The sequence below is a fragment of the Somniosus microcephalus genome, chromosome 20 (assembly GCF_052327205.1).
Source record: "Somniosus microcephalus isolate GS21.2 chromosome 20, FLI_Smic_1.0, whole genome shotgun sequence".
NCBI lineage: Eukaryota > Metazoa > Chordata > Chondrichthyes > Squaliformes > Somniosidae > Somniosus > Somniosus microcephalus.
Window position 1 is genome coordinate 1,808,643 of NC_141006.1, and position 25,628 is coordinate 1,834,270.

The 25,628-nt window shown below is 59.8% G+C and overlaps 1 protein-coding gene across 2 annotated transcripts in view; it reads left to right on the plus strand.

The window, feature by feature from the left end:
* Nucleotides 1-25,628, plus strand: part of osgep (O-sialoglycoprotein endopeptidase) — a 173,797-nt gene that overhangs the window by 128,308 nt on the left and 19,861 nt on the right. For both annotated transcript variants that reach the window (XM_085962286.1, XM_085962288.1), the window contains exons 6-7: nucleotides 11,140-11,205; nucleotides 12,052-12,142. In XM_085962286.1, coding sequence (XP_085818412.1) covers nucleotides 11,140-11,205; nucleotides 12,052-12,142 — 157 coding nt within the window. The remainder of the gene's footprint in view (nucleotides 1-11,139; nucleotides 11,206-12,051; nucleotides 12,143-25,628) is intronic.

Consider the following 25,628-nt stretch of genomic DNA (forward strand, 5'->3'; position numbering starts at 1 on the left):
TCTCTCTCCCTCGCTCTCTCTCTCGCGCTCTCGCTCTCTCTCTCGCTCTCTCCCGCGCACTCTCTCGCTCTCTGTCTCTCTCTCGCACTCTCTCCCGCGCGCTCTCTCGCTCTCTGTCTCTCTCTCTTGCGCTCTCTCTCGCACTCTCTCCCGCGCGCTCTCTCGCTCTCAATTCAATTCAATTCAATTCAATTCAATTCAAATGCTTTATTGGCATGAAAGTTTACAGAGAACCATATTGCCAAAGCTTACATAGCAAAAAGGTACAGTTTTCCAACATTCTGTAGGTGTCAATCGATTTGACATTTGTTGGGTACATACAATATTACTTTTAAACAATATTAATTTTAAACAGTCTTACTTTTAAACAGTCCTCAGGTTGTGACATGTTGTTACATATTTGGCCCCAAGGTATGGTCTGTCTCCTTCTCCCAGGACTAATCTCAATTTTGACAGGTCATCCAATTCCTTGAAATCTGGGGTTGTTTGGCTTAGCTTGTTGAATAATATGTTTCTTGATGTGTTGAATTTTTCGCATTTTAGGAGGAAATGCATTTCTGTTTCAACCTCGCCGGCCAGACATTGATCGCATATTCTATTCTCTCTAGGCTGCCAGGATTTCTTGTATCTGCCTTTTTCAATTTCCAGTTGGTGGTCGCTTAGTCTGTACCTGGTGAGGGTCTGTCTCTGTTTTGTGTCTCTGATGGTCGTGAGGTAGTCTGCCAGTTTATAATCTCTTTTTAGGGCCCGGTAACATTCTAATCTGCTTTGGCTTTCGGTTATTTTGTTCCAATGTTCCAGGTAGGTTTCTTTGCATTGTTTAATGATTTGGTTCACTCGGATTGGTGTTTGGACGGCTGTGTTGGTCTGGGGCTGGTCAGGGTCCGGCTGAGTACTTAGTTTCAGTAGCAGCTGACTCAGGGGACTCTTTTCTGGGTTTAGCTCTTGGGTCTGAAAGGCTTTGAAATGAAGGGTGTCTGGGGAGCTAGATTTGAGGTGATTTAGGAAGTTTAGTGCTCGTTTTTGGATGTTTATTATCAGTGGGTATCTGCCTAGTTCGGCTCTGCATGCATTTGTTGGCGTTTTTCTTTGGGTGCGAAGGATGCTTCGGCAGAATTCTGCATGTAGGGCTTCTATTGTGTGTTTTTCCCATTTAGTGTAGCTTTGGTGATTTAGCGGGCCCCATACTTCACTACCGTACAGTGCAATGGGCAGGATTATGCTGTCAAATATTTTGAGCCAGATTTTGATTGGGATTTGGATGTTGTAGAATTTTCTTTTTATTGCATATAGGGCTCTTCGGGCTTTTTCTTTTAGTGCATTCACTGCTATGCTGAAGCTCCCTGATGCTGTAATAGTTAGACCAAGGTAGGTGTAGCTCATAGTGTGTCCTATAGCAGTATCACTGAGGGTAAATTGGTATTTGTTTTCCTGACATCTGGGCCTTTTTTGAAAAATCATGATGTTGGTTTTCTTTAGATTTACTGTTAGAGCCCAATTTTGGCAGTATTTGTCGAGTAGGTCTAGTTGTTGCTGTAATCCCTGTTCTGTGGGAGACAGCAGAACCAGGTCGTCCGCATAGAACAGGGATTTCACTTCTCCATCAAGGAGACGGAGACCTGGTGACTCGCTTTGCTCCAGCATGTCTGCTAATTCATTTATGTATATGTTGAACAGGGTCGGACTCAAATTGCAGCCCTGTCGGACGCCTCTTCTCTGGGTGAAGAAATCGGTGCGTTTGTCTCCAATTTTGACCCCGCATTTGTTTTTCAGATACATTGATTTAATAAGGTCATAGCTCTCTCTCTCTCTCTTTTGGGCTCTCTCGCGCTCTGTCTCTCGCGCTCTCTCTCTCGCGCGCTCTCTCGCGCTCTCTCTCTCGCGCTCTCTCTCTCGCGCTGTCTCTCTCGCGCCCTCTCTCGCTCTCTCGCATTCGCTCTCTCGCATTCGCTCTCTCGCGCGCTCTCTCTCTCGCGCTCTCTCTCGCGCTCTCTCTCGCGCTCTCTCTCGCGCTCCCTCTCGCGCTCCCTCTCGCGCTCTCTCTCGCGCTCTCTCTCGCGCTCTCTCTCTCGCGCTCTGTCTCTCGCGCTCTCTCTCACGCTCTCTCCCGCGCTCTCTCTCGCGCTCTCTCTCGCGCTCTCTCTCGCGCTCTCTCTCTCGCGCTCTCTCTCGCTCTCTTGCTCGTGCTCTCTCGCTCTCTCTCCCTCTCTCGCGCTCTCTCTCTCTCTCGCTCTCTCCCGTGCACTCTCTCGCTCTCTCTCTCGCGCTCTCTCTTGCTCCCTCTCGCTCCCTCGCTCTCTCGCGCGCTCTCTCTCGCTCTCTCTCTCTCGCGCTCTCTCTCGCGCTCTCTCTCGCGCTCTCTCTCGCGCTCTGTCTCTCGCGCTCTCTCTCTCGCTCCCTCTCGCGCTCCCTCTCACGCTCTCTCTCGCGCTCTCTCTCGCGCTCCCTCTCGCGCTCCCTCTCGCGCTCACGCTCTATCTCTCGTGCTCTCACTCACGCTCTCGCGCTTTCTCTCGCGCTCCCTCTCGCGCTCACGCTCTATCTCTCGTGCTCTCTCACTCGCGCTCTCTCTCGCTTTCTCTCGCGCCCTTCCTCTCTCGCTCTCTGTCTCGCGCTCTCTCTCGCTCTCTGTCTCGCTCTCTCTATCTCGCTCTCTGTCTCACTCTCGCTCTCAGTCTGTCTCTCGCTCTCTCTCGCGCTCTCTCTCTCGCGCTCTCTCTCTCGCGCTCTCTCTCCCTCGCGCTCTCTCTCCCTCGCGCTCTCTCTCCCTCTCTCTCTCGCACTCTCTCGCTCTCTCTCTCTCTCTTGCGCGCTCTCACGCTCTCTCTCGCGCTCTGTCTTGCGCTCTCTCGCTCTCTCTCTCGCTCTCTCTCTCGCGCTCGCTCGCGCGCTCTCTCTTGCGCGCTCTCTCGTGCTCTCTCTCGCACTCCCGCGCACTCTCTCGCTCTCTCTCGCGCTCTCGCGCGCTCTCTCTCGCGCTCTCTCGCTCTCTCTCCCTCGCTCTCTCTCTCGCGCTCTCGCTCTCTCTCTTGCTCTCTCCCGCGCACTCCCTCGCTCTCTGTCTCTCTCTCGCACTCTCTCCCGCGCGCTCTCTCGCTCTCTGTCTCTCTCTCTTGCGCTCTCTCTCGCACTCTCTCCCGCGCGCTCTCTCGCTCTCAATTCAATTCAATTCAATTCAATTCAATTCAAATGCTTTATTGGCATGAAAGTTTACAGAGAACCATATTGCCAAAGCTTACATAGCAAAAAGGTACAGTTTTCCAACGTTCTGTAGGTGTCAATCGATTTGACATTTGTTGGGTACATACAATATTACTTTTAAACAATATTAATTTTAAACAGTCTTACTTTTAAACAGTCCTCAGGTTGTGACATGTTGTTACATATTTGGCCCCAAGGTATGGTCTGTCTCCTTCTCCCAGGACTAATCTCAATTTTGACAGGTCATCCAATTCCTTGAAATCTGGGGTTGTTTGGCTTAGCTTGTTGAATAATATGTTTCTTGATGTGTTGAATTTTTCGCATTTTAGGAGGAAATGCATTTCTGTTTCAACCTCGCCGGCCAGACATTGATCGCATATTCTATTCTCTCTAGGCTGCCAGGATTTCTTGTATCTGCCTTTTTCAATTTCCAGTTGGTGGTCGCTTAGTCTGTACCTGGTGAGGGTCTGTCTCTGTTTTGTGTCTCTGATGGTCGTGAGGTAGTCTGCCAGTTTATAATCTCTTTTTAGGGCCCGGTAACATTCTAATCTGCTTTGGCTTTCGGTTATTTTGTTCCAATGTTCCAGGTAGGTTTCTTTGCATTGTTTAATGATTTGGTTCACTCGGATTGGTGTTTGGACGGCTGTGTTGGTCTGGGGCTGGTCAGGGTCCGGCTGAGTACTTAGTTTCAGTAGCAGCTGACTCAGGGGACTCTTTTCTGGGTTTAGCTCTTGGGTCTGAAAGGCTTTGAAATGAAGGGTGTCTGGGGAGCTAGATTTGAGGTGATTTAGGAAGTTTAGTGCTCGTTTTTGGATGTTTATTATCAGTGGGTATCTGCCTAGTTCGGCTCTGCATGCATTTGTTGGCGTTTTTCTTTGGGTGCGAAGGATGCTTCGGCAGAATTCTGCATGTAGGGCTTCTATTGTGTGTTTTTCCCATTTAGTGTAGCTTTGGTGATTTAGCGGGCCCCATACTTCACTACCGTACAGTGCAATGGGCAGGATTATGCTGTCAAATATTTTGAGCCAGATTTTGATTGGGATTTGGATGTTGTAGAATTTTCTTTTTATTGCATATAGGGCTCTTCGTGCTTTTTCTTTTAGTGCATTCACTGCTATGCTGAAGCTCCCTGATGCTGTAATAGTTAGACCAAGGTAGGTGTAGCTCATAGTGTGTCCTATAGTGGTATCACTGAGGGTAAACTGGTATTTGTTTTCCTGACATCTGGGCCTTTTTTGAAAAATCATGATGTTGGTTTTCTTTAGATTTACTGTTAGAGCCCAATTTTGGCAGTATTTGTCGAGTAGGTCTAGTTGTTGCTGTAATCCCTGTTCTGTGGGAGACAGCAGAACCAGGTCGTCCGCATAGAACAGGGATTTCACTTCTCCATCAAGGAGACGGAGACCTGGTGACTCGCTTTGCTCCAGCATGTCTGCTAATTCATTTATGTATATGTTGAACAGGGTCGGGCTCAAATTGCAGCCCTGTCGGACGCCTCTTCTCTGGGTGAAGAAATCGGTGCGTTTGTCTCCAATTTTGACCCCGCATTTGTTTTTCAGATACATTGATTTAATAAGGTCATAGCTCTCTCTCTCTCTCTTTTGGGCTCTCTCGCGCTCTCTCTCTCGCGCTCTCTCTCTCGCGCGCTCTCTCGCGCTCTCTCTCTCGCGCTCTCTCTCTCGCGCTGTCTCTCTCGCGCCCTCTCTCGCTCTCTCGCATTCGCTCTCTCGCATTCGCTCTCTCGCGCGCTCTCTCTCTCGCGCTCTCTCTCTCGCGCTCTCTCTCGCGCTCTCTCTCGCGCTCTCTCTCGCGCTCCCTCTCGCGCTCCCTCTCGCGCTCTCTCTCGCGCTCTCTCTCGCTCTCTCGCGCTCTCTCTCGCGCTCTCTCTCTCGCGCTCTGTCTCTCGCGCTCTCTCTCGCGCTCTCTCCCGCGCTCTCTCCCGCGCTCTCTCTCGCGCTCTCTCTCGCGCTCTCTCTCTCGCGCTCTCTCTCGCTCTCTTGCTCGTGCTCTCTCGCTCTCTCTCCCTCTCTCGCGCTCTCTCTTTCTCTCGCTCTCTCCCGTGCACTCTCTCGCTCTCTCTCTCGCGCTCTCTCTTGCTCCCTCTCGCTCCCTCGCTCTCTCGCGCGCTCTCTCTCGCGCGCTCTCTCGCGCTCTGTCTCTCGCGCTCTGTCTCGCGCTCTCTCTCTCGCTCCCTCTCGCGCTCCCTCTCGCGCTCTCTCTCGCGCTCTCTCTCGCGCTCCCTCTCGCGCTCACGCTCTATCTCTCGTGCTCTCTCACTCACGCTCTCGCGCTTTCTCTCGCGCTCCCTCTCGCGCTCGCGCTCACGCTCTATCTCTCGTGCTCTCTCACTCGCGCTCTCTCTCGCTTTCTCTCGCGCCCTTCCTCTCTCGCTCTCTCTCGCTCTCTGTCTCGCGCTCTCTCTCGCTCTCTGTCTCGCTCTCTCTATCTCGCTCTCTGTCTCACTCTCGCTCTCAGTCTGTCTCTCGCTCTCTCTCGCGCTCTCTCTCTCGCGCTCTCTCTCTCGCGCTCTCTCTCTCGCGCTGTCTCTCTCGCGCCCTCTCTCTCGCTCTCTCGCATTCGCTCTCTCGCGCGCTCTCTCTCTCGCGCTCTGTCTCTCGCGCTCTCTCCCGCGCTCTCTCTCTCGCTCTCTCTCTCGCTCTCTCTCTCGCTCTCTCTCGCGCTCTCTCTCGCTCTCTTGCTCGTGCTCTCTCGCTCTCTTGCTCGTGCTCTCTCGCTCTCTCTCCCTCTGTCGCGCTCTCTCTCTCTCTCGCTCTCTCCCGTGCACTCTCTCGCTCCCTCGCTCTCTCTCGCTCTCGCTCGCTCTCTCTCTCTCTCGCTCTCTCCCGCGCACTCTCGCTCTCTCCCGCGCACTCTCGCTCTCTCTCGCTCTCTCTCTCGCTCTCTCTCGCTCTCTCTCTCGCGCGCTCTCTCTCGCTCTCTCTCGCTCTCTCTCTCTCTCGCGCGCTCTCTCTCGCGCTCTCTCTCTCGCTCCCTCTAGCGCTCCCTCTCGCGCTCCCTCTCGCGCTCACGCTCTATCTCTCGTGCTCTCTCACTCGCGCTCTCTCTCGCGCTCTCTCTCGCGCTCCCTCTCGCGCTCACGCTCTATCTCTCGTGCTCTCTCACTCGCGCTCTCTCTCGCGCTCCCTCTCGCGCTCGCGCTCGCGCTCACGCTCTATCTCTCGTGCTCTCACTCGCTTTCTCTCGCGCCCTTCCTCTCTCGCTCTCTCTCGCTCTCTGTCTCGCGCTCTCTCTCGCGCTCTCTCTCGCTCTCTGTCTCGCTCTCTCTATCTCACTCTCTGTCTCACTCTCTCGCTCTCAATCTGTCTCTCGCTCTCTCTCTCGCTCTCTCGCTCGCTCTCTCGCTCGCTCTCTCGCTCTCTCCCTCGCTCTCTCTCCCTCGCTCTCTCTCCCTCGCTCTCTCTCTCGCGCTCTCTCTCCCTCGCGCTCTCTCCCTCGCGCTCTCTCCCTCGCTCTCTCTCCCTCGCTCTCTCTCCTGCGCTCTCGCTCCCTCGCTCTCTCTCCCTCGCTCTCTCTCCCTCGCTCTCTCTCCCTCGCTCTCCCTCGCGCTCTCTCTCCCTCGCGCTCTCTCTCCCTCGCGCTCTCTCTCCCTCGCGCTCTCTCTCCCTCGCTCTCGCTCTCTCTCTCGCACTCTCTCGCTCTCTCTCTCTTGCGCGCTCTCACGCTCTCTCTCGCGCTCTCTCTTGCGCTCTCACGCTCTCTCTCACGCTCTCTCTCGCGCTCGCTCGCGCGCTCTCTCTTGCGCGCTCTCTCGTGCTCTCTCTCGCACTCCCGCGCACTCTCTCGCTCTCTCTCTCTTGCGCTCTCTCTCGCGCTCTCGCGCGCTCTCTCTCGCGCTCTCTCGCTCTCTCTCCCTCGCTCTCTCTCCCTCGCTCTCTCTCTCGCGCTCTCGCTCTCTCTCCCGCGCACTCTCTCGCTCTCTGTCTCTCTCTCGCACTCTCTCCCGCGCGCTCTCTCGCTCTCTGTCTCTCTCTCTTGCGCTCTCTCTCGCACTCTCTCCCGCGCGCTCTCTCGCTCTCAATTCAATTCAATTCAATTCAATTCAATTCAATTCAAATGCTTTATTGGCATGAAAGTTTACAGAGAACCATATTGCCAAAGCTTACATAGCAAAAAGGTACAGTTTTCCAACATTCTGTAGGTGTCAATCGATTTGACATTTGTTGGGTACATACAATATTACTTTTAAACAATATTAATTTTAAACAGTCTTACTTTTAAACAGTCCTCAGGTTGTGACATGTTGTTACATATTTGGCCCCAAGGTATGGTCTGTCTCCTTCTCCCAGGACTAATCTCAATTTTGACAGGTCATCCAATTCCTTGAAATCTGGGGTTGTTTGGCTTAGCTTGTTGAATAATATGTTTCTTGATGTGTTGAATTTTTCGCATTTTAGGAGGAAATGCATTTCTGTTTCAACCTCGCCGGCCAGACATTGATCGCATATTCTATTCTCTCTAGGCTGCCAGGATTTCTTGTATCTGCCTTTTTCAATTTCCAGTTGGTGGTCGCTTAGTCTGTACCTGGTGAGGGTCTGTCTCTGTTTTGTGTCTCTGATGGTCGTGAGGTAGTCTGCCAGTTTATAATCTCTTTTTAGGGCCCGGTAACATTCTAATCTGCTTTGGCTTTCGGTTATTTTGTTCCAATGTTCCAGGTAGGTTTCTTTGCATTGTTTAATGATTTGGTTCACTCGGATTGGTGTTTGGACGGCTGTGTTGGTCTGGGGCTGGTCAGGGTCCGGCTGAGTACTTAGTTTCAGTAGCAGCTGACTCAGGGGACTCTTTTCTGGGTTTAGCTCTTGGGTCTGAAAGGCTTTGAAATGAAGGGTGTCTGGGGAGCTAGATTTGAGGTGATTTAGGAAGTTTAGTGCTCGTTTTTGGATGTTTATTATCAGTGGGTATCTGCCTAGTTCGGCTCTGCATGCATTTGTTGGCGTTTTTCTTTGGGTGCGAAGGATGCTTCGGCAGAATTCTGCATGTAGGGCTTCTATTGTGTGTTTTTCCCATTTAGTGTAGCTTTGGTGATTTAGCGGGCCCCATACTTCACTACCGTACAGTGCAATGGGCAGGATTATGCTGTCAAATATTTTGAGCCAGATTTTGATTGGGATTTGGATGTTGTAGAATTTTCTTTTTATTGCATATAGGGCTCTTCGGGCTTTTTCTTTTAGTGCATTCACTGCTATGCTGAAGCTCCCTGATGCTGTAATAGTTAGACCAAGGTAGGTGTAGCTCATAGTGTGTCCTATAGCGGTATCACTGAGGGTAAATTGGTATTTGTTTTCCTGACATCTGGGCCTTTTTTGAAAAATCATGATGTTGGTTTTCTTTAGATTTACTGTTAGAGCCCAATTTTGGCAGTATTTGTCGAGTAGGTCTAGTTGTTGCTGTAATCCCTGTTCTGTGGGAGACAGCAGAACCAGGTCGTCTGCATAGAACAGGGATTTCACTTCTCCATCAAGGAGACGGAGACCTGGTGACTCGCTTTGCTCCAGCATGTCTGCTAATTCATTTATGTATATGTTGAACAGGGTCGGGCTCAAATTGCAGCCCTGTCGGACGCCTCTTCTCTGGGTGAAGAAATCGGTGCGTTTGTCTCCAATTTTGACCCCGCATTTGTTTTTCAGATACATTGATTTAATAAGGTCATAGCTCTCTCTCTCTCTCTTTTGGGCTCTCTCGCGCTCTCTCTCTCGCGCTCTCTCTCTCGCGCGCTCTCTCGCGCTCTCTCTCTCGCGCTCTCTCTCTCGCGCTGTCTCTCTCGCGCCCTCTCTCGCATTCGCTCTCTCGCATTCGCTCTCTCGCGCGCTCTCTCTCTCGCGCTCTCTCGCGCTCTCTCTCGCGCTCCCTCTCGCGCTCCCTCTCGCGCTCTCTCTCGCTCTCTCGCGCTCTCTCTCGCGCTCTCTCTCGCGCTCTCTCTCTCGCGCTCTGTCTCTCGCGCTCTCTCTCGCGCTCTCTCCCGCGCTCTCTCTCGCGCTCTCTCTCGCGCTCTCTCTCGCTCTCTTGCTCGTGCTCTCTCGCTCTCTCTCCCTCTCTCGCGCTCTCTCTCTCTCTCGCTCTCTCCCGTGCACTCTCTCGCTCTCTCTCTCGCGCTCTCTCTTGCTCCCTCTCGCTCCCTCGCTCTCTCGCGCGCTCTCTCTCGCTCTCTCTCGCGCTCTCTCTCGCGCTCTCTCTCTCGCGCTCTGTCTCTCGCGCTCTGTCTCGCGCTCTCTCTCTCGCTCCCTCTCGCGCTCCCTCTCGCGCTCTCTCTCGCGCTCTCTCTCGCGCTCCCTCTCGCGCTCCCTCTCGCGCTCACGCTCTATCTCTCGTGCTCTCTCACTCACGCTCTCGCGCTTTCTCTCGCGCTCCCTCTCGCGCTCGCGCTCACGCTCTATCTCTCGTGCTCTCTCACTCGCGCTCTCTCTCGCTTTCTCTCGCGCCCTTCCTCTCTCGCTCTCTCTCGCTCTCTGTCTCGCGCTCTCTCTCGCTCTCTGTCTCGCTCTCTCTATCTCGCTCTCTGTCTCACTCTCGCTCTCAGTCTGTCTCTCGCTCTCTCTCGCGCTCTCTCTCTCGCGCTCTCTCTCTCGCGCTCTCTCTCGCGCTCTCTCTCTCGCGCTGTCTCTCTCGCGCCCTCTCTCTCGCTCTCTCGCATTCGCTCTCTCGCGCGCTCTCTCTCTCGCGCTCTGTCTCTCGCGCTCTCTCCCGCGCTCTCTCTCTCGCTCTCTCTCTCGCTCTCTCTCTCTCGCTCTCTCTCTCGCTCTCTCGCTCTCTCTCGCGCTCTCTCTCGCTCTCTTGCTCGTGCTCTCTCGCTCTCTTGCTCGTGCTCTCTCGCTCTCTCTCCCTCTGTCGCGCTCTCTCTCTCTCTCGCTCTCTCCCGTGCACTCTCTCGCTCCCTCGCTCTCTCTCGCTCTCTCCCGCGCACTCTCTCTCTCTCGCTCTCTCCCGCGCACTCTCGCTCTCTCCCGCGCACTCTCGCTCTCTCCCGCGCACTCTCGCTCTCTCTCGCTCTCTCTCGCTCTCTCTCGCTCTCTCTCTCGCTCTCTCTCTCGCTCTCTCTCTCGCTCACTCTCTCGCTCTCTCTCGCGCGCTCTCTCTCGCTCTCTCTCTCTCTCTCTCGCGCGCTCTCTCTCGCGCTCTCTCTCTCGCGCTCTCTCTCTCGCTCCCTCTAGCGCTCCCTCTCGCGCTCCCTCTCGCGCTCTCTCTCTCGCGCTCTGTCTCTCGCGCTCTCTCTCGCGCTCTCTCTCGCGCTCCCTCTCGCGCTTCCTCTCGCGCTCCCTCTCGCGCTCACGCTCTATCTCTCGTGCTCTCTCACTCGCGCTCTCTCTCGCGCTCCCTCTCGCGCTCCCTCTCGCGCTCGCGCTCACGCTCTATCTCTCGTGCTCTCACTCGCGCTCTCTCGCGCTTTCTCTCGCGCCCTTCCTCTCTCGCTCTCTCTCGCTCTCTGTCTCGCGCTCTCTCTCTCGCTCTCTGTCTCGCTCTCTCTATCTCACTCTCTATCTCACTCTCTCGCTCTCAATCTGTCTCTCGCTCTCTCTCTCGCTCGCTCTCTCGCTCGCTCTCTCGCTCTCTCTCTCGCGCTCTCTCTCGCGCTCTCCCTCGCTCTCTCTATCTCACTCTCTAGCTCTCAATCTGTCTCTCTCGCTCTCGCGCTCACTCTCACGCGCTCTCTCTCTCAGACTCTCGCGCCCGCTCACACACCAGCGAACCTTGTCTCATCCGACCACAGCCTGTTTTGCCGTTTTTATTGTCAAATCTAGGAGACTGTCACTGCAGCTTCAACACTGTCTCTGTGGCGGGAGAGCAGCATGTCCAGCTGGTCCGGTGGCAAATTGTGTCTGATTTACGCTCCTGTGCAGCGCCTTGCGATGTTTCACTGGGTTAAAGGCACTGGACACGTGTGAGCTACTGATTGATTTAGCCCGATGATTATTTACTCTTTAGGAAGCTGCACATCGGATGGTGGCTGCTGGGAAGTGCTCACCTGAGGACCTCTGCTTCTCACTGCAGGTAAGATGGCCACCAGACCCGAGCGGTGAATCCCAGAAACAGCTAAACAGGTTAAAGATGATGAGTGCCCAGAGATACACACGGGGATACAGAGAGAGAGCTCACTGATTTGCTATTCCTCATAATGAAGCAGTCCATGCCCATTTGCAGCAAGACCTAGACAACATCAAGGTTTGGGCTGCTAAGTGCCAGGTAACATTCGTGCCACAGAAGCGCCAGGCAACGACTATCTCCAACAAGCGAGAGTCTAACCACCTCCCCTTGACATTTAATGGCATTACCATCACCGAATCCCCCAACCATCAACATCCTGGGGGGGTCACCATTGACCAGAAATTGAACTGGACCAGCCACATAAATACTGTGGCAACAAGAGCAGGTCAGAGGCTGGGTATTCTGTGGCGAGTGTCTCACCTCCTGACTCCCAAAGCCTTTCCACCATCTACAAGGCACAAGTCAGGAGTGTGATGGAATACTCTCCACTTGCCTGGATGAGTGCAGCTCCAACAACACTCAAGAAGCTCGACACCATCCAGGACAAAGCAGCCCGCTTGATCGGCACCCCATCCACCACCTTAAACATTCACTCCCTCCACCACCGGCGCACCGTGGCTGCAGTGTGCACCATCTACAAGATGCAGAGCACCACTTCCTGCCTCCTCTCCTCCATCCCGCACTGTTTATGGTCCATGTCACCACTGTCTGTCGCCATCCCTCGATTTGTAAAGTGAGCTGCTAATCTCCATCATTGTCACAACGACTGCAGTCCCCATCGCAGTGTTACAAACTTTACAGGATGCTTTATCTCTGCTGACCTCTGACCTGAATATGTCCGTGTGTTTCTAGGAAACGGTGTTTGCCATGTTGGTCGAGACGACTGAAAGGGCGATGGCACATTGTGGGTCAGGAGAAGTGCTGATTGTCGGAGGGGTAGGATGTACGTGTGTCTGAGGGAGACAGGGTGGAGGGATCGGGCAAGGGAGGTCACAGTGAGGAGGGGTCACAGTGAGGCGAGGGGCTCCCCAGGGGTCACAGTGAGGAGAGGGGGGAGCCCCGGGGGTCACAGTGAGGAGAGGGGCTCACCAGGGGCCACAGTGAGGAGAGGGCGGTCCCCAGGGGTCACAGTGAGGAGAGGGGTGTCCCCAGGGGTCACAGTGAGGAGAGGGGAGTCCCAGGGGTCACAGTGAGGAGAGGGGCTCACCAGGGGTCACAGTGAGGAGAGGGGTGTCCCCAGGGGTCACAGTGAGGAGAGGGGAGTCCCAGGGGTCATAGTGAAGTGAGGGGTCACAGTGAGGCGACGGGTCACCGTGAGGCGAGGGGTCACCGTGAGGAGCGGGGTCACAGTGAGGCGAGGGGTCACAGTGAGGAGCGAGGTCACAGTGAGGTGAGAGGTCACAGTGAGGAGCGGGGTCACAGTGAGGAGTGGGGTCACAGTGAGAAGCGGGGTCACAGTGAGGCGAGGGGTCACAGTGAGGCGAGGGGTCACAGTGAGGCGAGGGGTCACAGTGAGGCGGGGTCACAGTGAGGAGCGGGGTCACAGTGAGGCAAGGGGTCACAGTGAGGCGAGGGGTCACAGTGAGGAGAGGGGTCACAGTGAGGAGCGAGGCCACAGTGAGGCGAGGGGTCACAGTGAGGAGCGAGGTCACAGTGAGGCGAGGGGTCACAGTCAGGCGAGGGGTCAAAGTGAGGCAAGGGCTCACAGTGAGGCAAGGGGTCACAGTGAGGAGCGAGGTCACAGTGAGGCGAGGGGTCACAGTGAGGAGCGGGGTCACAGTGAGGCGCGGGGTCACAGTGAGGAGCAAGGTCACAGTGAGGAGCGGGGTCACAGTGAGGCGAGGGGTCACAGTGAGGCGCGGGGTCACAGTGAGGCGAGGGGTCACAGTGAGGAGCGAGGTCACAGTGAGGAGAGGGGTCACAGTGAGGCGAGGGGTCACCGTGAGGAGCGAGGTCACAGTGAGGCGAGAGGTCACAGTGAGGCGCGGGGTCACAGTGAGGCGAGGGGTCACAGTGAGGCGAGGAGACACAGTGAGGCGCGGGGTCACAGTGAGGCGAGGGGACACAGTGAGGAGCGGGGTCACAGTGAGGCGAGGCGTCACAGTGAGGCGAGGGGTCACAGTGAGTTGAGGGGTCACAGTGAGGCGCGGGGTCACAGTGAGGCACGGGGTCACAGTGAGGCGAGGGGTCACAGTGAGGCGAGGGGCCACAATGAGGAGCAGGGTCACAGTGTGGAGCGAGGTCACAGTGAGGAGCGGGGTCACAGTGAGGAGCGGGGTCACAGTGAGGCGAGGGGTCACAGTGAGGAGCGGGGTCAACATGAGGAGCGGGGTCACAGTGAGGAGCGGGGTCACAGTGAGGCGCGGGGTCACAGTGAGGCGAGGGGTCACAGTGAGGCGCGGGGTCACAGTGAGGAGCAGGGTCACAGTGAGGCGAGGGGTCACAGTGAGGCGAGGGGTCACAGTGAGGAACGAGGTCACAGTGAGGCGAGGGGTCACAGTGAGGAGCGGGGTCACAGTGAGGCGAGGGGCCACAATGAGGAGCAGGGTCACAGTGAGGAGCGAGGTCACAGTGAGGCGCGAGGTCACAGTGAGGAGCGGGGTCACAGTGAGGCGAGGGGTCACAGTGAGGAGCGGGGTCACAGTGAGGCGAGGGGTCACAGTGAGGCACGGGGTCACAGTGAGGAGAGGGGTCACAGAGAGGAGCGAGGTCACAGTGAGGCGAGGGGTCACAGTGAGGCGCGGGGTCACAGTGAGGAGCAGGGTCACAGTGAGGAGAGGGGTCACAGTGAGGCGAGGGGACACAGTGAGGAGCGGGGTCACAGTGAGGCGAGGGATCACAGTGAAGCGAGGGGACACAGTGAGGAGCGGGGTCACAGTGAGGAGAGGGGTCACAGTGAGGCGAGGGGTCACAGTGAGGCGCGGGGTCACAGTGAGGCGAGGGGTCACAGTGAGGAGCGAGGTCACAGTGAGGCGAGGGGTCACAGTGAGGCGAGGGGACACAGTGAGGAGCGGGGTCACAGTGAGGAGAGGGGTCACAGTGAGGCGAGGGGTCACAGTGAGGCGCGGGGTCACAGTGAGCCGAGGGTTCACAGTGAGGAGCGAGGTCACAGTGAGGCGAGGGGTCACAGTGAGGAGTGAGGTCACAGTGAGGCGAGGGGTCACAGTGAGGAGCGAGGTCACAGTGAGGAGAGGGGTCACAGTGAGGCGAGCGGTCACAGTGAGACGAGGGGTCACAGTGAGACGAGGGGTCGCAGTGAGCCGAGGGGTAACAGTGAGCCGAGGGGTCACAGTGAGGTGAGGGGTCACAGTGAGGCGAGGGGTCACAGTGAGGCGCGAGGTCACAGTGAGGAGCGGGGTCACAGTGAGGAGCGGGGTCACAGTGAGGAGCGAGGTCACAGTGAGGAGCGAGGTCACAGTGAGGAGCGAGGTCACAGTGAGGCGAGGGGTCACAGTGAGGAGCGGGGTCACCGTGAGGAGCGGGGTCACAGTGAGGCGAGTGGTCACAGTGAGGCGAGGGGTCACAGTGAGGAGCGAGGTCACAGTGAGGCGCGGGGTCACAGTGAGGCGCGGGGTCACAGTGAGCAGCGGGGTCACAGTGAGGCGCGGGGTCACAGTGAGCAGCGGGGTCACAGTGAGGAGCGGGGTCACCGTGAGGAGCGGGGTCACAGCGAGGCGAGTGGTCACAGTGAGGAGAGGGGTCACAGTGAGTCGAGGGGTCACAGTGAGTCGAGGGGTCACAGGGAGGCGCGGGGTCACAGTGAGGAGCGAGGTCACAGTGAGGAGAGGGGTCACAGTGAGGCGAGGGGTCACAGTGAGGAGAGAGGTCACAGTGAGGCGAGGGGTCACAGTGAGGAGCGGGGTCACAGTGAGGCGAGGCGTCACAGTGAGGAGAGGGGTCACAGTGAGTCGAGGGGTCACAGGGAGGCGCGGGGTCACAGTGAGGAGCGAGGTCACAGTGAGGAGAGGGGTCACAGTGAGGCGAGCGGTCACAGTGAGACGAGGGGTCACAGTGAGCCGAGGGGTCACAGTGAGCCGAGGGGTCACAGTGAGGTGAGGGGTCACAGTGAGGCGCGAGGTCACAGTGAGGAGCGGGGTCACAGTGAGGAGCGAGGTCACAGTGAGGAGCGGGGTCACAGTGAGGCGAGGGGTCACAGTGAGGCGAGGGGTCACAGTGAGGCGAGGGGTCACAGTGAGGAGCGAGGTCACAGTGAGGCGCGGGGTCACAGTGAGGCGCGGGGTCACAGTGAGGAGCGAGGTCACAGTGAGCAGCGAGGTCACAGTGAGGCGAGGGGTCACAGTGAGGAGCGGGGTCACCGTGAGGAGCGGGGTCACAGTGAGGCGAGTGGTCACAGTGAGGCGAGGGGTCACAGTGAGGCGAGGGGTCACAGTGAGGAGCGAGGTCACAGTGAGGCGAGGGGTCACAGTGAGGCGAGGGGTCACAGTGAGGAGAGGGGTCACAGTGAGGAGCGAGGTCACAGTGAGGCGAGGGGTCACAGTGAGGCGAGGTGTCACAGTGAGGAGAGGGGTCACAGTGAGGCGAGTGGTCACAGTGAGGCGAGGGGTCACAGTGAGGCGAGGGGTCACAGTGAGGAGCGAGGTCACAGTGAGGCGAGGGGTCACAGTGAGGAGAGGGGTCACAGTGAGGCGAGGTGTCACAGTGAGGCGAGGTGTCACAGTGAGGCGAGGGGTCACAGTGAGGCGCGAGGTCACAGTGAGGAGCGGGGTCACAGTGAGGCGCGAGGTCACAGTGAGGAGCGGGGTCACAGTGAGGCGCGAGGTCACAGTGAGGAGCGGGGTCACAGTGAGGCGAGGGGTCACTGTGAGGAGAGGGGTCACAGTGAGGCGAGGGGTCACAGTAAGGCGAGGGGTCACAGTGAGGCGCGGGGTCACAGTGAGGCGAGGGGTCACAGTGAGGAGCGAGGTCACAGTGAGGAGCGGGGTCACAGTGAGGCGAGGGGTCACAGTGAGGCGAGTGTTCACAGTGAGGAGTAGGGTCACAGTGAGGCGCGGGGTCACAGTGAGGCGAGGGGTCACAGTGAGGAGCGAGGTCACAGTGAGGAGCGGGGTCACAGTGAGGAGAGGGGTCACAGTGAGGAGCGAGGTCACAGTGAGGCGAGGGGTCACAGTGAGGAGAGTGGTCACAGTGAGGAGCGAGGTCACAGTGAGGCGAGGGGTCAGAGTGAGGAGCGGGGTCACAGTGAGGAGCGGGGTCAGAGTGAGGCGAGGGGTCACAGTGAGAAGCGAGGTCACTGAGGAGCGGGGTCACAGTGAGGCGAGGGGTCACAGTGAGGCGAGGGGTCACAGTGAGGAGCGGGGTCACAGTGAGGCGAGGGGTCACAGTGAGGAGCGGGGTCACAGTGAGGCGCGGGGTCACAGTGAGGAGCGGGGTCACAGTGAGGCGAGGGGTCACAGTGAGGAGCGGGGTCACCGTGAGGAGCGGGGTCACAGTGAGGCGCGGGGTCACAGTGAGGCGCGGGGTCACAGTGAGGAGCGGGGTCACAGTGAGGCGCGAGGTCACAGTGAGGAGCGGGGTCACCGTGAGGAGCGGGGCCACAGTGAGGAGCGGGGTCACAGTGAGGAGAGGGGTCACAGTGAGGAGCGGGGTCACCGTGAGGAGAGGGGTCACAGTGAGGCGAGAGGTCACAGTGAGGAGAGAGGTCACAGTGAGGCGAGGGGTCACAGTGAGGCGCGGGGTCACAGTGAGGAGCAGGGTCACAGTGAGGAGCGGGGTCACAGTGAGGCGCGGGGTCACAGTGAGGAGCGAGGTCACAGTGAGGCGAGGGGTCACAGTGAGTCGAGGGGTCACAGTGAGGCGCGGGGTGACAGTGAGGCGCGGGGTGACAGTGAGGCGCGGGGTCTCAGTGAGGCGAGGGGTCACAGTGAGGCGAGGGGTCACAGTGAGGCGCGGGGTCACAGTGAGGCGAGGGGTCACAGTGAGGCGAGGGGTCACAGTGAGGCGCGGGGTCACGGTGAGGAGCGAGGTCACAGTGAGGAGCGGGGTCACAGTGAGGCGAGGGGACACAGTGAGGAGCGGGGTCACCGTGAGGAGCGGGGCCACAGTGAGGAGAGGGTTCACAGTGAGGCGAGGGGACAAAGTGAGGCGCGTGGTCACAGTGAGGCGAGGCGTCACAGTGAGGAGAGGGGTCACAGTGAGGCGAGGGGTGACAGTGAGGCGCGGGGTCACTGTGAGGAGCGGGGTGACAGTGAGGAGCGGGGTCACAGTGAGGCGAGGGGTCACAGTGAGGCGCGGGGTCACAGTGAGGCGAGGGGTCACAGTGAGGAGCGAGGTCACAGTGAGGCGCGGGGTCACAGTGAGGCGAGGGGGTCACAGTGAGAAGAGGGGTCACAGTGAGGAGCGGGGTCACAGTGAGGCGAGGGGTCACAGTGAGGAGCGGGGTCACAGTGAGGCGAGGGGTCACAGTGAGGAGCGAGGTCACAGTGAGGCGAGGGGTCACAGTGAGGAGCGGGGTCACAGTGAGGCGAGGGGTCACAGTGAGGAGAGGGGTCACAGTGAGGCGAGGGGACACAGTGAGCAGCGTGGTCACAGTGAGGCGAGGCGTCACAGTGAGGCGAAGCGTCACAGTGAGGAGAGGGGTGACTGAGGCGAGGGGTGACAGTGAGGCGCGGGGTGACAGTGAGGAGCGGGGTCACAGTGAGGCGCGGGGTCACAGTGAGGCGAGGGGTCACAGTGAGGAGCGAGGTCACAGTGAGGAGCGGGGTCACAGTGAGGCGAGGGGTCACAGTGAGGCAAGGGTTCACAGTGAGGAGCGAGGTCACTGAGGAGAGGGGTCACAGTGAGGCGCGGGGTCACAGTGAGGAGCGGGGTCACAGTGAGGCGCGGGGTCACAGTGAGGCGAGGGGTCACCGTGAGGAGCGGGGTCACAGTGAGGAGCGAGGTCACAGTGAGGAGCGAGGTCACAGTGAGGAGCGGGGTCACGGTGAGGAGCGGGGTCACAGTGAGGCAAGGAGTCACAGTGAGGCGAGGGGTCACAGTGAGGCGAGGGTTCACAGTGAGGAGCGAGGTCACAGTGAGGCGAGGGGTCACAGTGAGGCGCGGGGTCACAGTGAGGCGAGGGGTCACAGTGAGGCGAGGGTTCACAGTGAGGAGCGAGGTCACAGTGAGGCGAGCGGTCACAGTGAGGCGAGCGGTCACAGTGAGGCGAGGGGTCACAGTGAGGAGCGAGGTCACAGTGAGGAGAGGGGTCACAGTGAGGCGAGCGGTCACAGTGAGGAGAGGGGTCACAGTGAGGCGAGCGGTCACAGTGAGACGAGGGGTCACAGTGAGACGAGGGGTCGCAGTGAGACGAGGGGTCACAGTGAGCCGAGGGATCACAGTGAGGTGAGGGGTCACAGTGAGGTGAGGGGTCACAGTGAGGCGCGAGGTCACAGTGAGGAGCGAGGTCACAGTGAGGAGCGAGGTCACAGTGAGGAGCGAGGTCACAGTGAGGCGAGGGGTCACAGTGAGGAGTGGGGTCACCGTGAGGAGCGGGGTCACAGTGAGGCGCGGGGTCACAGTGAGGAGCGAGGTCACAGTGAGGAGCGAGGTCACAGTGAGGAGCGAGGTCACAGTGAGGCGAGGGGTCACAGTGAGGAGAGGTGTCACAGTGAGGCGCGGGGTCACAGTGAGGAGCGAGGTCACAGTGAGGCGAGGGGTCACAGTGAGGAGCGGGGTCACCGTGAGGAGCGGGGTCACAGTGAGGCGAGTGGTCACAGTGAGGCGAGGGGTCAGAGTGAGGAGAGGTGTCACAGTGAGGAGCGGGGTCACAGTGAGGCGAGGGGTCACAGTGAGGCAAGGGGTCACAGTGAGGAGCGGGGTCACAGTGAGGCGAGGGGTCACAGTGAGGAGCAGGGTCACAGTGAGGCGAGGGGTCACAGTGAGTCGAGGGGTCACGGAGGCGCGGGGTCACAGTGAGGAGTGAGGTCACAGTGAGGCGAGGGGTCACAGTGAGGCGCGGGGTCACAGTGAGGCGAGGGGTCACAGTGAGGCGAGGGTTCACAGTGAGGAGCGAGGTCACAGTGAGGCGAGCGGTCACAGTGAGGCGAGCGGTCACAGTGAGGCGAGGGGTCACAGTGAGGAGCGAGGTCACAGTGAGGAGAGGGGTCACAGTGAGGCGAGCGGTCACAGTGAGGAGAGGGGTCACAGTGAGGCGAGCGGTCACAGTGAGACGAGGGGTCACAGTGAGACGAGGGGTCACAGTGAGACGAGGGGTCACAGTGAGCCGAGGGATCACAGTGAGGTGAGGGGTCACAGTGAGGTGAGGGGTCACAGTGAGGCGCGAGGTCACAGTGAGGAGCGAGGTCACAGTGAGGAGCGAGGTCACAGTGAGGAGCGAGGTCACAGTGAGGCGAGGGGTCACAGTGAGGAGTGGGGTCACCGTGAGGAGCGGGGTCACAGTGAGGCGCGGGGTCACAGTGAGGAGCGAGGTCACAGTGAGGAGCGAGGTCACAGTGAGGAGCGAGGTCACAGTGAGGCGAGGGGTCACAGTGAGGAGTGGGGTCACCGTGAGGAGCGGGGTCACAGTGAGGCGAGTGGTCACAGTGAGGCGAGGGGTCACAGTGAGGAGAGGTGTCACAGTGAGGAGCGGGGTCACAGTGAGGAGCGAGCTCACAGTGAGGAGCGAGGTCACAGTGAGGAGCGAGGTCACAGTGAGGCGAGGGGTCACAGTGAGGAGTGGGGTCACCGTGAGGAGCGGGGTCACAGTGAGGTGAGTGGTCACAGTGAGGCGAGGGGTCACAGTGAGGAGAGGTGTCACAGTGAGGAGCGGGGTCACAGTGAGGCGAGGGGTCACAGTGAGGCAAGGGGTCACAGTGAGGAGCGGGGTCACAGTGAGGCGAGGGGTCACAGTGAGGAGCAGGGTCACAGTGAGGCGAGGGGTCACAGTGAGGAGCAGGGTCACAGTGAGGAGCGGGGTCACAGTGAGGCGCGGGGTCACAGTGAGGCGAGGGGTCACAGTGAGGAGCGAGGTCACAGTGAGGAGCGGGGTCACAGTGAGGAGAGGGGTCACAGTGAGAAGCGAGGTCACAGTGAGGCGAGGGGTCACAGTGAGGAGCGGGGTCACAGTGAGGCGAGGGGTCACAGTGAGGAGAGTGGTCACAGTGAGGAGCGAGGTCACAGTGAGGCGAGGGGTCACAGTGAGGCGAGGGGTCACAGTGAGGAGCGAGGTCACAGTGAGGCGAGGGGTCAGAGTGAGGAGCGGGGTCACAGGGAGGAGCGGGGTCACAGTGAGGAGAGGGGTCACAGTGAGGAGCGGGGTCACAGTGAGGAGCGGGGTCACAGTGAGGCGAGGGGTCACAGTGAGGTGCGGGGTCACCGTGAGGATCGGGGTCACAGTGAGGCGAGTGGTCACAGTGAGGCGAGGGGTCACAGTGAGGAGCGGGGTCACAGTGAGGAGCGAGGTCACAGTGAGGAGCGGGGTCACAGTGAGGCGCGAGGTCACAGTGAGGAGCGGGGTCACCGTGAGGAGCGGGGCCACAGTGAGGAGCGGGGTCACCGTGAGGAGAGAGGTCACAGTGAGGCGAGGGGTCACAGTGAGGAGCGGGGTCACAGTGAGGCGCGAGGTCACAGTGAGGAGCGGGGTCACAGTGAGGCGAGGGGTCACAGTGAGGCGCGAGGTCACAGTGAGGAGCGGGGTCACCGTGAGGAGCGGGGCCACAGTGAGGAGAGGGGTCACAGTGAGGCGAGGGGACACAGTGAGGAGCGGGGTCACAGTGAGGCGAGGCGTCACAGTGAGGCGAGGGGTCACAGTGAGGAGAGAGGTCACAGTGAGGCGAGGGGTCACAGTGAGGCGCGGGGTCACAGTGAGGAGCAGGGTCACAGTGAGGAGCGTTGTCACAGTGAGGCGAGGCGTCACAGTGAGGCGAGGGGTCACAGTGAGTCGAGGGGTCACGGAGGCGCGGGGTCACAGTGAGGAGCGAGGTCACAGTGAGGCGAGGGGTCACAGTGAGGCGCGGGGTCACAGTGAGGCGAGGGGTCACAGTGAGGCGAGGGTTCGCAATGAGGAGCGAGGTCACAGTGAGTCGAGGGGTCACGGAGGCGAGGGGTCACAGTGAGGAGCGAGGTCACAGTGAGGCGAGCGGTCACAGTGAGACGAGGGGTCACAGTGAGACGAGGGGTCACAGTGAGACGAGGGGTCACAGTGAGCCGAGGGGTCACAGTGAGGTGAGGGGTCACAGTGAGGTGAGGGGTCACAGTGAGGCGCGAGGTCACAGTGAGGAGCGAGGTCACAGTGAGGAGCGAGGTCACAGTGAGGAGCGAGGTCACAGTGAGGCGAGGGGTCACAGTGAGGAGTGGGGTCACCGTGAGGAGCGGGGTCACAGTGAGGCGCGGGGTCACAGTGAGGAGCGAGGTCACAGTGAGGAGCGAGGTCACAGTGAGGAGCGAGGTCACAGTGAGGCGAGGGGTCACAGTGAGGAGAGGTGTCACAGTGAGGCGAGGGGTCACAGTGAGGAGTGGGGTCACCGTGAGGAGCGGGGTCACAGTGAGGCGAGTGGTCACAGTGAGGCGAGGGGTCACAGTGAGGAGAGGTGTCACAGTGAGGAGCGGGGTCACAGTGAGGCGAGGGGTCACAGTGAGGCGAGGGGTCACAGTGAGGCGAGGGGTCACAGTGAGGCGAGGGGTCACAGTGAGGAGCGGGGTCACAGTGAGGCGAGGGGTCACAGTGAGGAGCGGGGTCACAGTGAGGCGAGGGGTCACAGTGAGGAGCGAGGTCACAGTGAGGCGAGGGGTCACAATGAGGCGAGGGGTCACAGTGAGGAGAGGGGTCACAGTGAGGCGAGGGGTCACAGTGAGGCGAGGTGTCACAGTGAGGCGAGGGGTCACAGTGAGGCGCGAGGTCACAGTGAGGAGCGGGGACACAGTGAGGCGCGAGGTCACAGTGAGGAGTGGGGTCACAGTGAGGCAAGGGGTCACAGTGAGGAGCGGGGTCACAGTGAGGCGAGGGGTCACAGTGAGGAGCAGGGTCACAGTGAGGCGAGGGGTCACAGTGAGGCGAGGGGTCACTGAGGAGCGAGGTCACAGTGAGGCGTGGGGTCACTGAGGAGAGGGGTCACAGTGAGGCGAGGGGTCACAGTGAGGCGAGGGGTCACAGTGAGGCGAGGGGTCACAGTGAGGCGCGGGGTCACAGTGAGGCGCGGGGTCACAGTGAGGAGCGGGGTCACAGTGAGGCGAGGGGTCACAGTGAGCCGAGGGGTCACAGTGAGGCGCGGGGTCACAGTGAGGCGAGGGGTCACAGTGAGGCGCGGGGTCACAGTGAGGAGCGGGGTCACAGTGAGGCGAGGGGTCACAGTGAGGCGCGGGGTCACAGTGAGGCGAGGGGTCACAGTGAGGAGCGAGGTCACAGTGAGGAGCGGGGTCACAGTGAGGCGAGGGGTCACAGTGAGGCGAGTGTTCACAGTGAGGAGCGAGGTCACACTGAGGAGAGGGGTCACAGTGATGTGAGGGGTCACTGTGAGGAGCGAGGTCACAGTGAGGCGAGGGGTCGCAGTGAGGCGAGGGGTCGCAGTGAGGCGAGGGGTCGCAGTGAGGCGAGGGGTCGCAGTGAGGCGCGGGGTCACAGCGAGGAGCGGGGTCACAGCGAGGCGAGGGGTCACAGTGAGGCGAGGGGTCACAGTGAGGAGCGGGGTCACAGTGAGGCGAGGGGTCACCGTGAGGAGCGGGGTCACAGTGAGGCGCGGGGTCACAGTGAGGCGAGGGGTCACAGTGAGGAGCGAGGTCACAGTGAGGAGCGGGGTCACAGTGAGGAGAGGGGTCACAGTGAGGAGCGAGGTCACAGTGAGGCGAGGGGTCACAGTGAGGAGCGGGGTCACAGTGAGGCGAGGGGTCACAGTGAGGAGAGTGGTCACAGTGAGGAGCGAGGTCACAGTGAGGCGAGGGGTCACAGTGAGGCGAGGGGTCACAGTGAGGAGCGAGGTCACAGTGAGGCGAGGGGTCAAAGTGAGGAGCGGGGTCACAGTGAGGAGCGGGGTCACAGTGAGGAGAGGGGTCACAGTGAGGAGCGGGGTCACAGTGAGGAGCGGGGTCACAGTGAGGCGAGGGGTCACAGTGAGGAACGGGGTCACCGTGAGGATCGGGGTCACAGTGAGGCGAGTGGTCACAGTGAGGCGAGGGGTCACAGTGAGGAGCGGGGTCACAGTGAGGAGCGAGGTCACAGTGAGGAGCGGGGTCACAGCGAGGCGCGAGGTCACAGTGAGGAGCGGGGTCACCGTGAGGAGCGGGGCCACAGTGAGGAGCGGGGTCACCGTGAGGAGAGAGGTCACAGTGAGGCGAGGGGTCACAGTGAGGAGCGGGGTCACAGTGAGGCGCGAGGTCACAGTGAGGAGCGGGGTCACAGTGAGGCGAGGGGTCACAGTGAGGCGCGAGGTCACAGTGAGGAGCGGGGTCACCGTGAGGAGCGGGGCCACAGTGAGGAGAGGGGTCACAGTGAGGCGAGGGGACACAGTGAGGAGCGGGGTCACAGTGAGGCGAGGCGTCACAGTGAGGCGAGGGGTCACAGTGAGGAGAGAGGTCACAGTGAGGCGAGGGGTCACAGTGAGGCGCGGGGTCACAGTGAGGAGCAGGGTCACAGTGAGGAGCGTTGTCACAGTGAGCCGAGGCGTCACAGTGAGGCGAGGGGTCACAGTGAGTCGAGGGGTCACGGAGGCGCGGGGTCACAGTGAGGAGCGAGGTCACAGTGAGGCGAGGGGACACAGTGAGGCGCGGGGTCACAGTGAGGCGAGGGGTCACAGTGAGGCGAGGGTTCACAATGAGGAGCGAGGTCACAGTGAGTCGAGGGGTCACGGAGGCGAGGGGTCACAGTGAGGAGCGAGGTCACAGTGAGGCGAGCGGTCACAGTGAGACGAGGGGTCACAGTGAGACGAGGGGTCACTGAGCCGAGGGGTCACAGTGAGGTGAGGGGTCACAGTGAGGCGCGAGGTCACAGTGAGGCGAGGGGTCACAGTGAGGCGAGGGGTCACAGTGAGGAGCGAGGTCACAGTGAGGCGAGGGGTCACAGTGAGGAGCGGGGTCACCGTGAGGAGCGGGGTCACAGTGAGGCGAGTGGTCACAGTGAGGCGAGGGGTCACAGTGAGGAGCGAGGTCACAGTGAGGCGAGGGGTCACAGTGAGGCGAGGGGTCACAGTGAGGCGAGGGGTCACAGTGAGGAGCGGGGTCACAGTGAGGCGAGGGGTCACAGTGAGGAGGGGGTCACAGTGAGGCGAGGGGTCACAGTGAGGAGCGAGGTCACAGTGAGGCGAGGGGTCACAGTGAGGCGAGGGGTCACAGTGAGGCGAGGGGTCACAGTGAGGCGAGGTGTCACAGTGAGGCGAGGGGTCACAGTGAGGCGCGAGGTCACAGTGAGGACCGGGGTCACAGTGAGGCGAGGGGTCACAGTGAGGAGCGGGGTCACAGTGAGGCGAGGGGTCACAGTGAGGCGAGTGTTCACAGTGAGGAGCGAGGTCACAGTGAGCAGAGGGGTCACAGTGAGGTGAGGGGTCACTGTGAGGAGCGGCGTCACAGTGAGGCGCGGGGTCACAGTGAGGCGAGGGGTCACAGTGAGGAGCGGGGTCACAGTGAGGCGAGGGGTCACAATGAGGAGCAGGGTCACAGTGAGGAGCGGGGTCACAGTGAGGCGCGGGGTCACCGTGAGGAGCGGGGTCAACATGAGGAGCAGGGTCACAGTGAGGCGAGGGGTCACAGTGAGGCGAGGGGTCACAGTGAGGCGAGGGGTCACAGTGAGGCGAGGGGTCACAGTGAGGCGAGGGGCCACAATGAGGAGCAGGGTCACAGTGAGGCGCGAGGTCACAGTGAGGAGCGGGGTCACACTGAGGCGAGGGGCCACAGTGAGGAGCGGGGTCAACATGAGGAGCGGGGTCACAGTGAGGCGCAGGGTCACAGTGAGGCGAGGGGTCACAGTGAGGCGAGGGGTCACAGTGAGCCGAGGGGTCAAAGTGAGCCGAGGGGTCACAGTGAGGCGAGGGGTCACAGTGAGGAGCGGGGTCACAGTGAGGAGCGGGGTCACAGTGAGGCGAGGGGTCACAGTGAGGAGCGGGGTCACAGTGAGGCGAGGGGTCACAGTGAGGCGAGTGTTCACAGTGAGGCGAGGGGTCACAGTGAGGAGAGGTGTCACAGTGAGGAGCGGGGTCACAGTGAGGCGAGGGGTCACAGTGAGGCAAGGGGTCACAGTGAGGAGCGGGGTCACAGTGAGGCGAGGGGTCACAGTGAGGAGCAGGGTCACAGTGAGGTGAGGGGTCACAGTGAGGCGAGGGGTCACAGTGAGGAGCGAGGTCACAGTGAGGCGAGGGGTCACAGTGAGGCGAGGGGTCACAGTGAGGCGAGGGGTCACAGTGAGGCGAGGGGTCACAGTGAGGAGCGGGGTCACAGTGAGGCGAGGGGTCACAGTGAGGAGCGGGGTCACAGTGAGGCGAGGGGTCACAGTGAGGAGCGAGGTCACA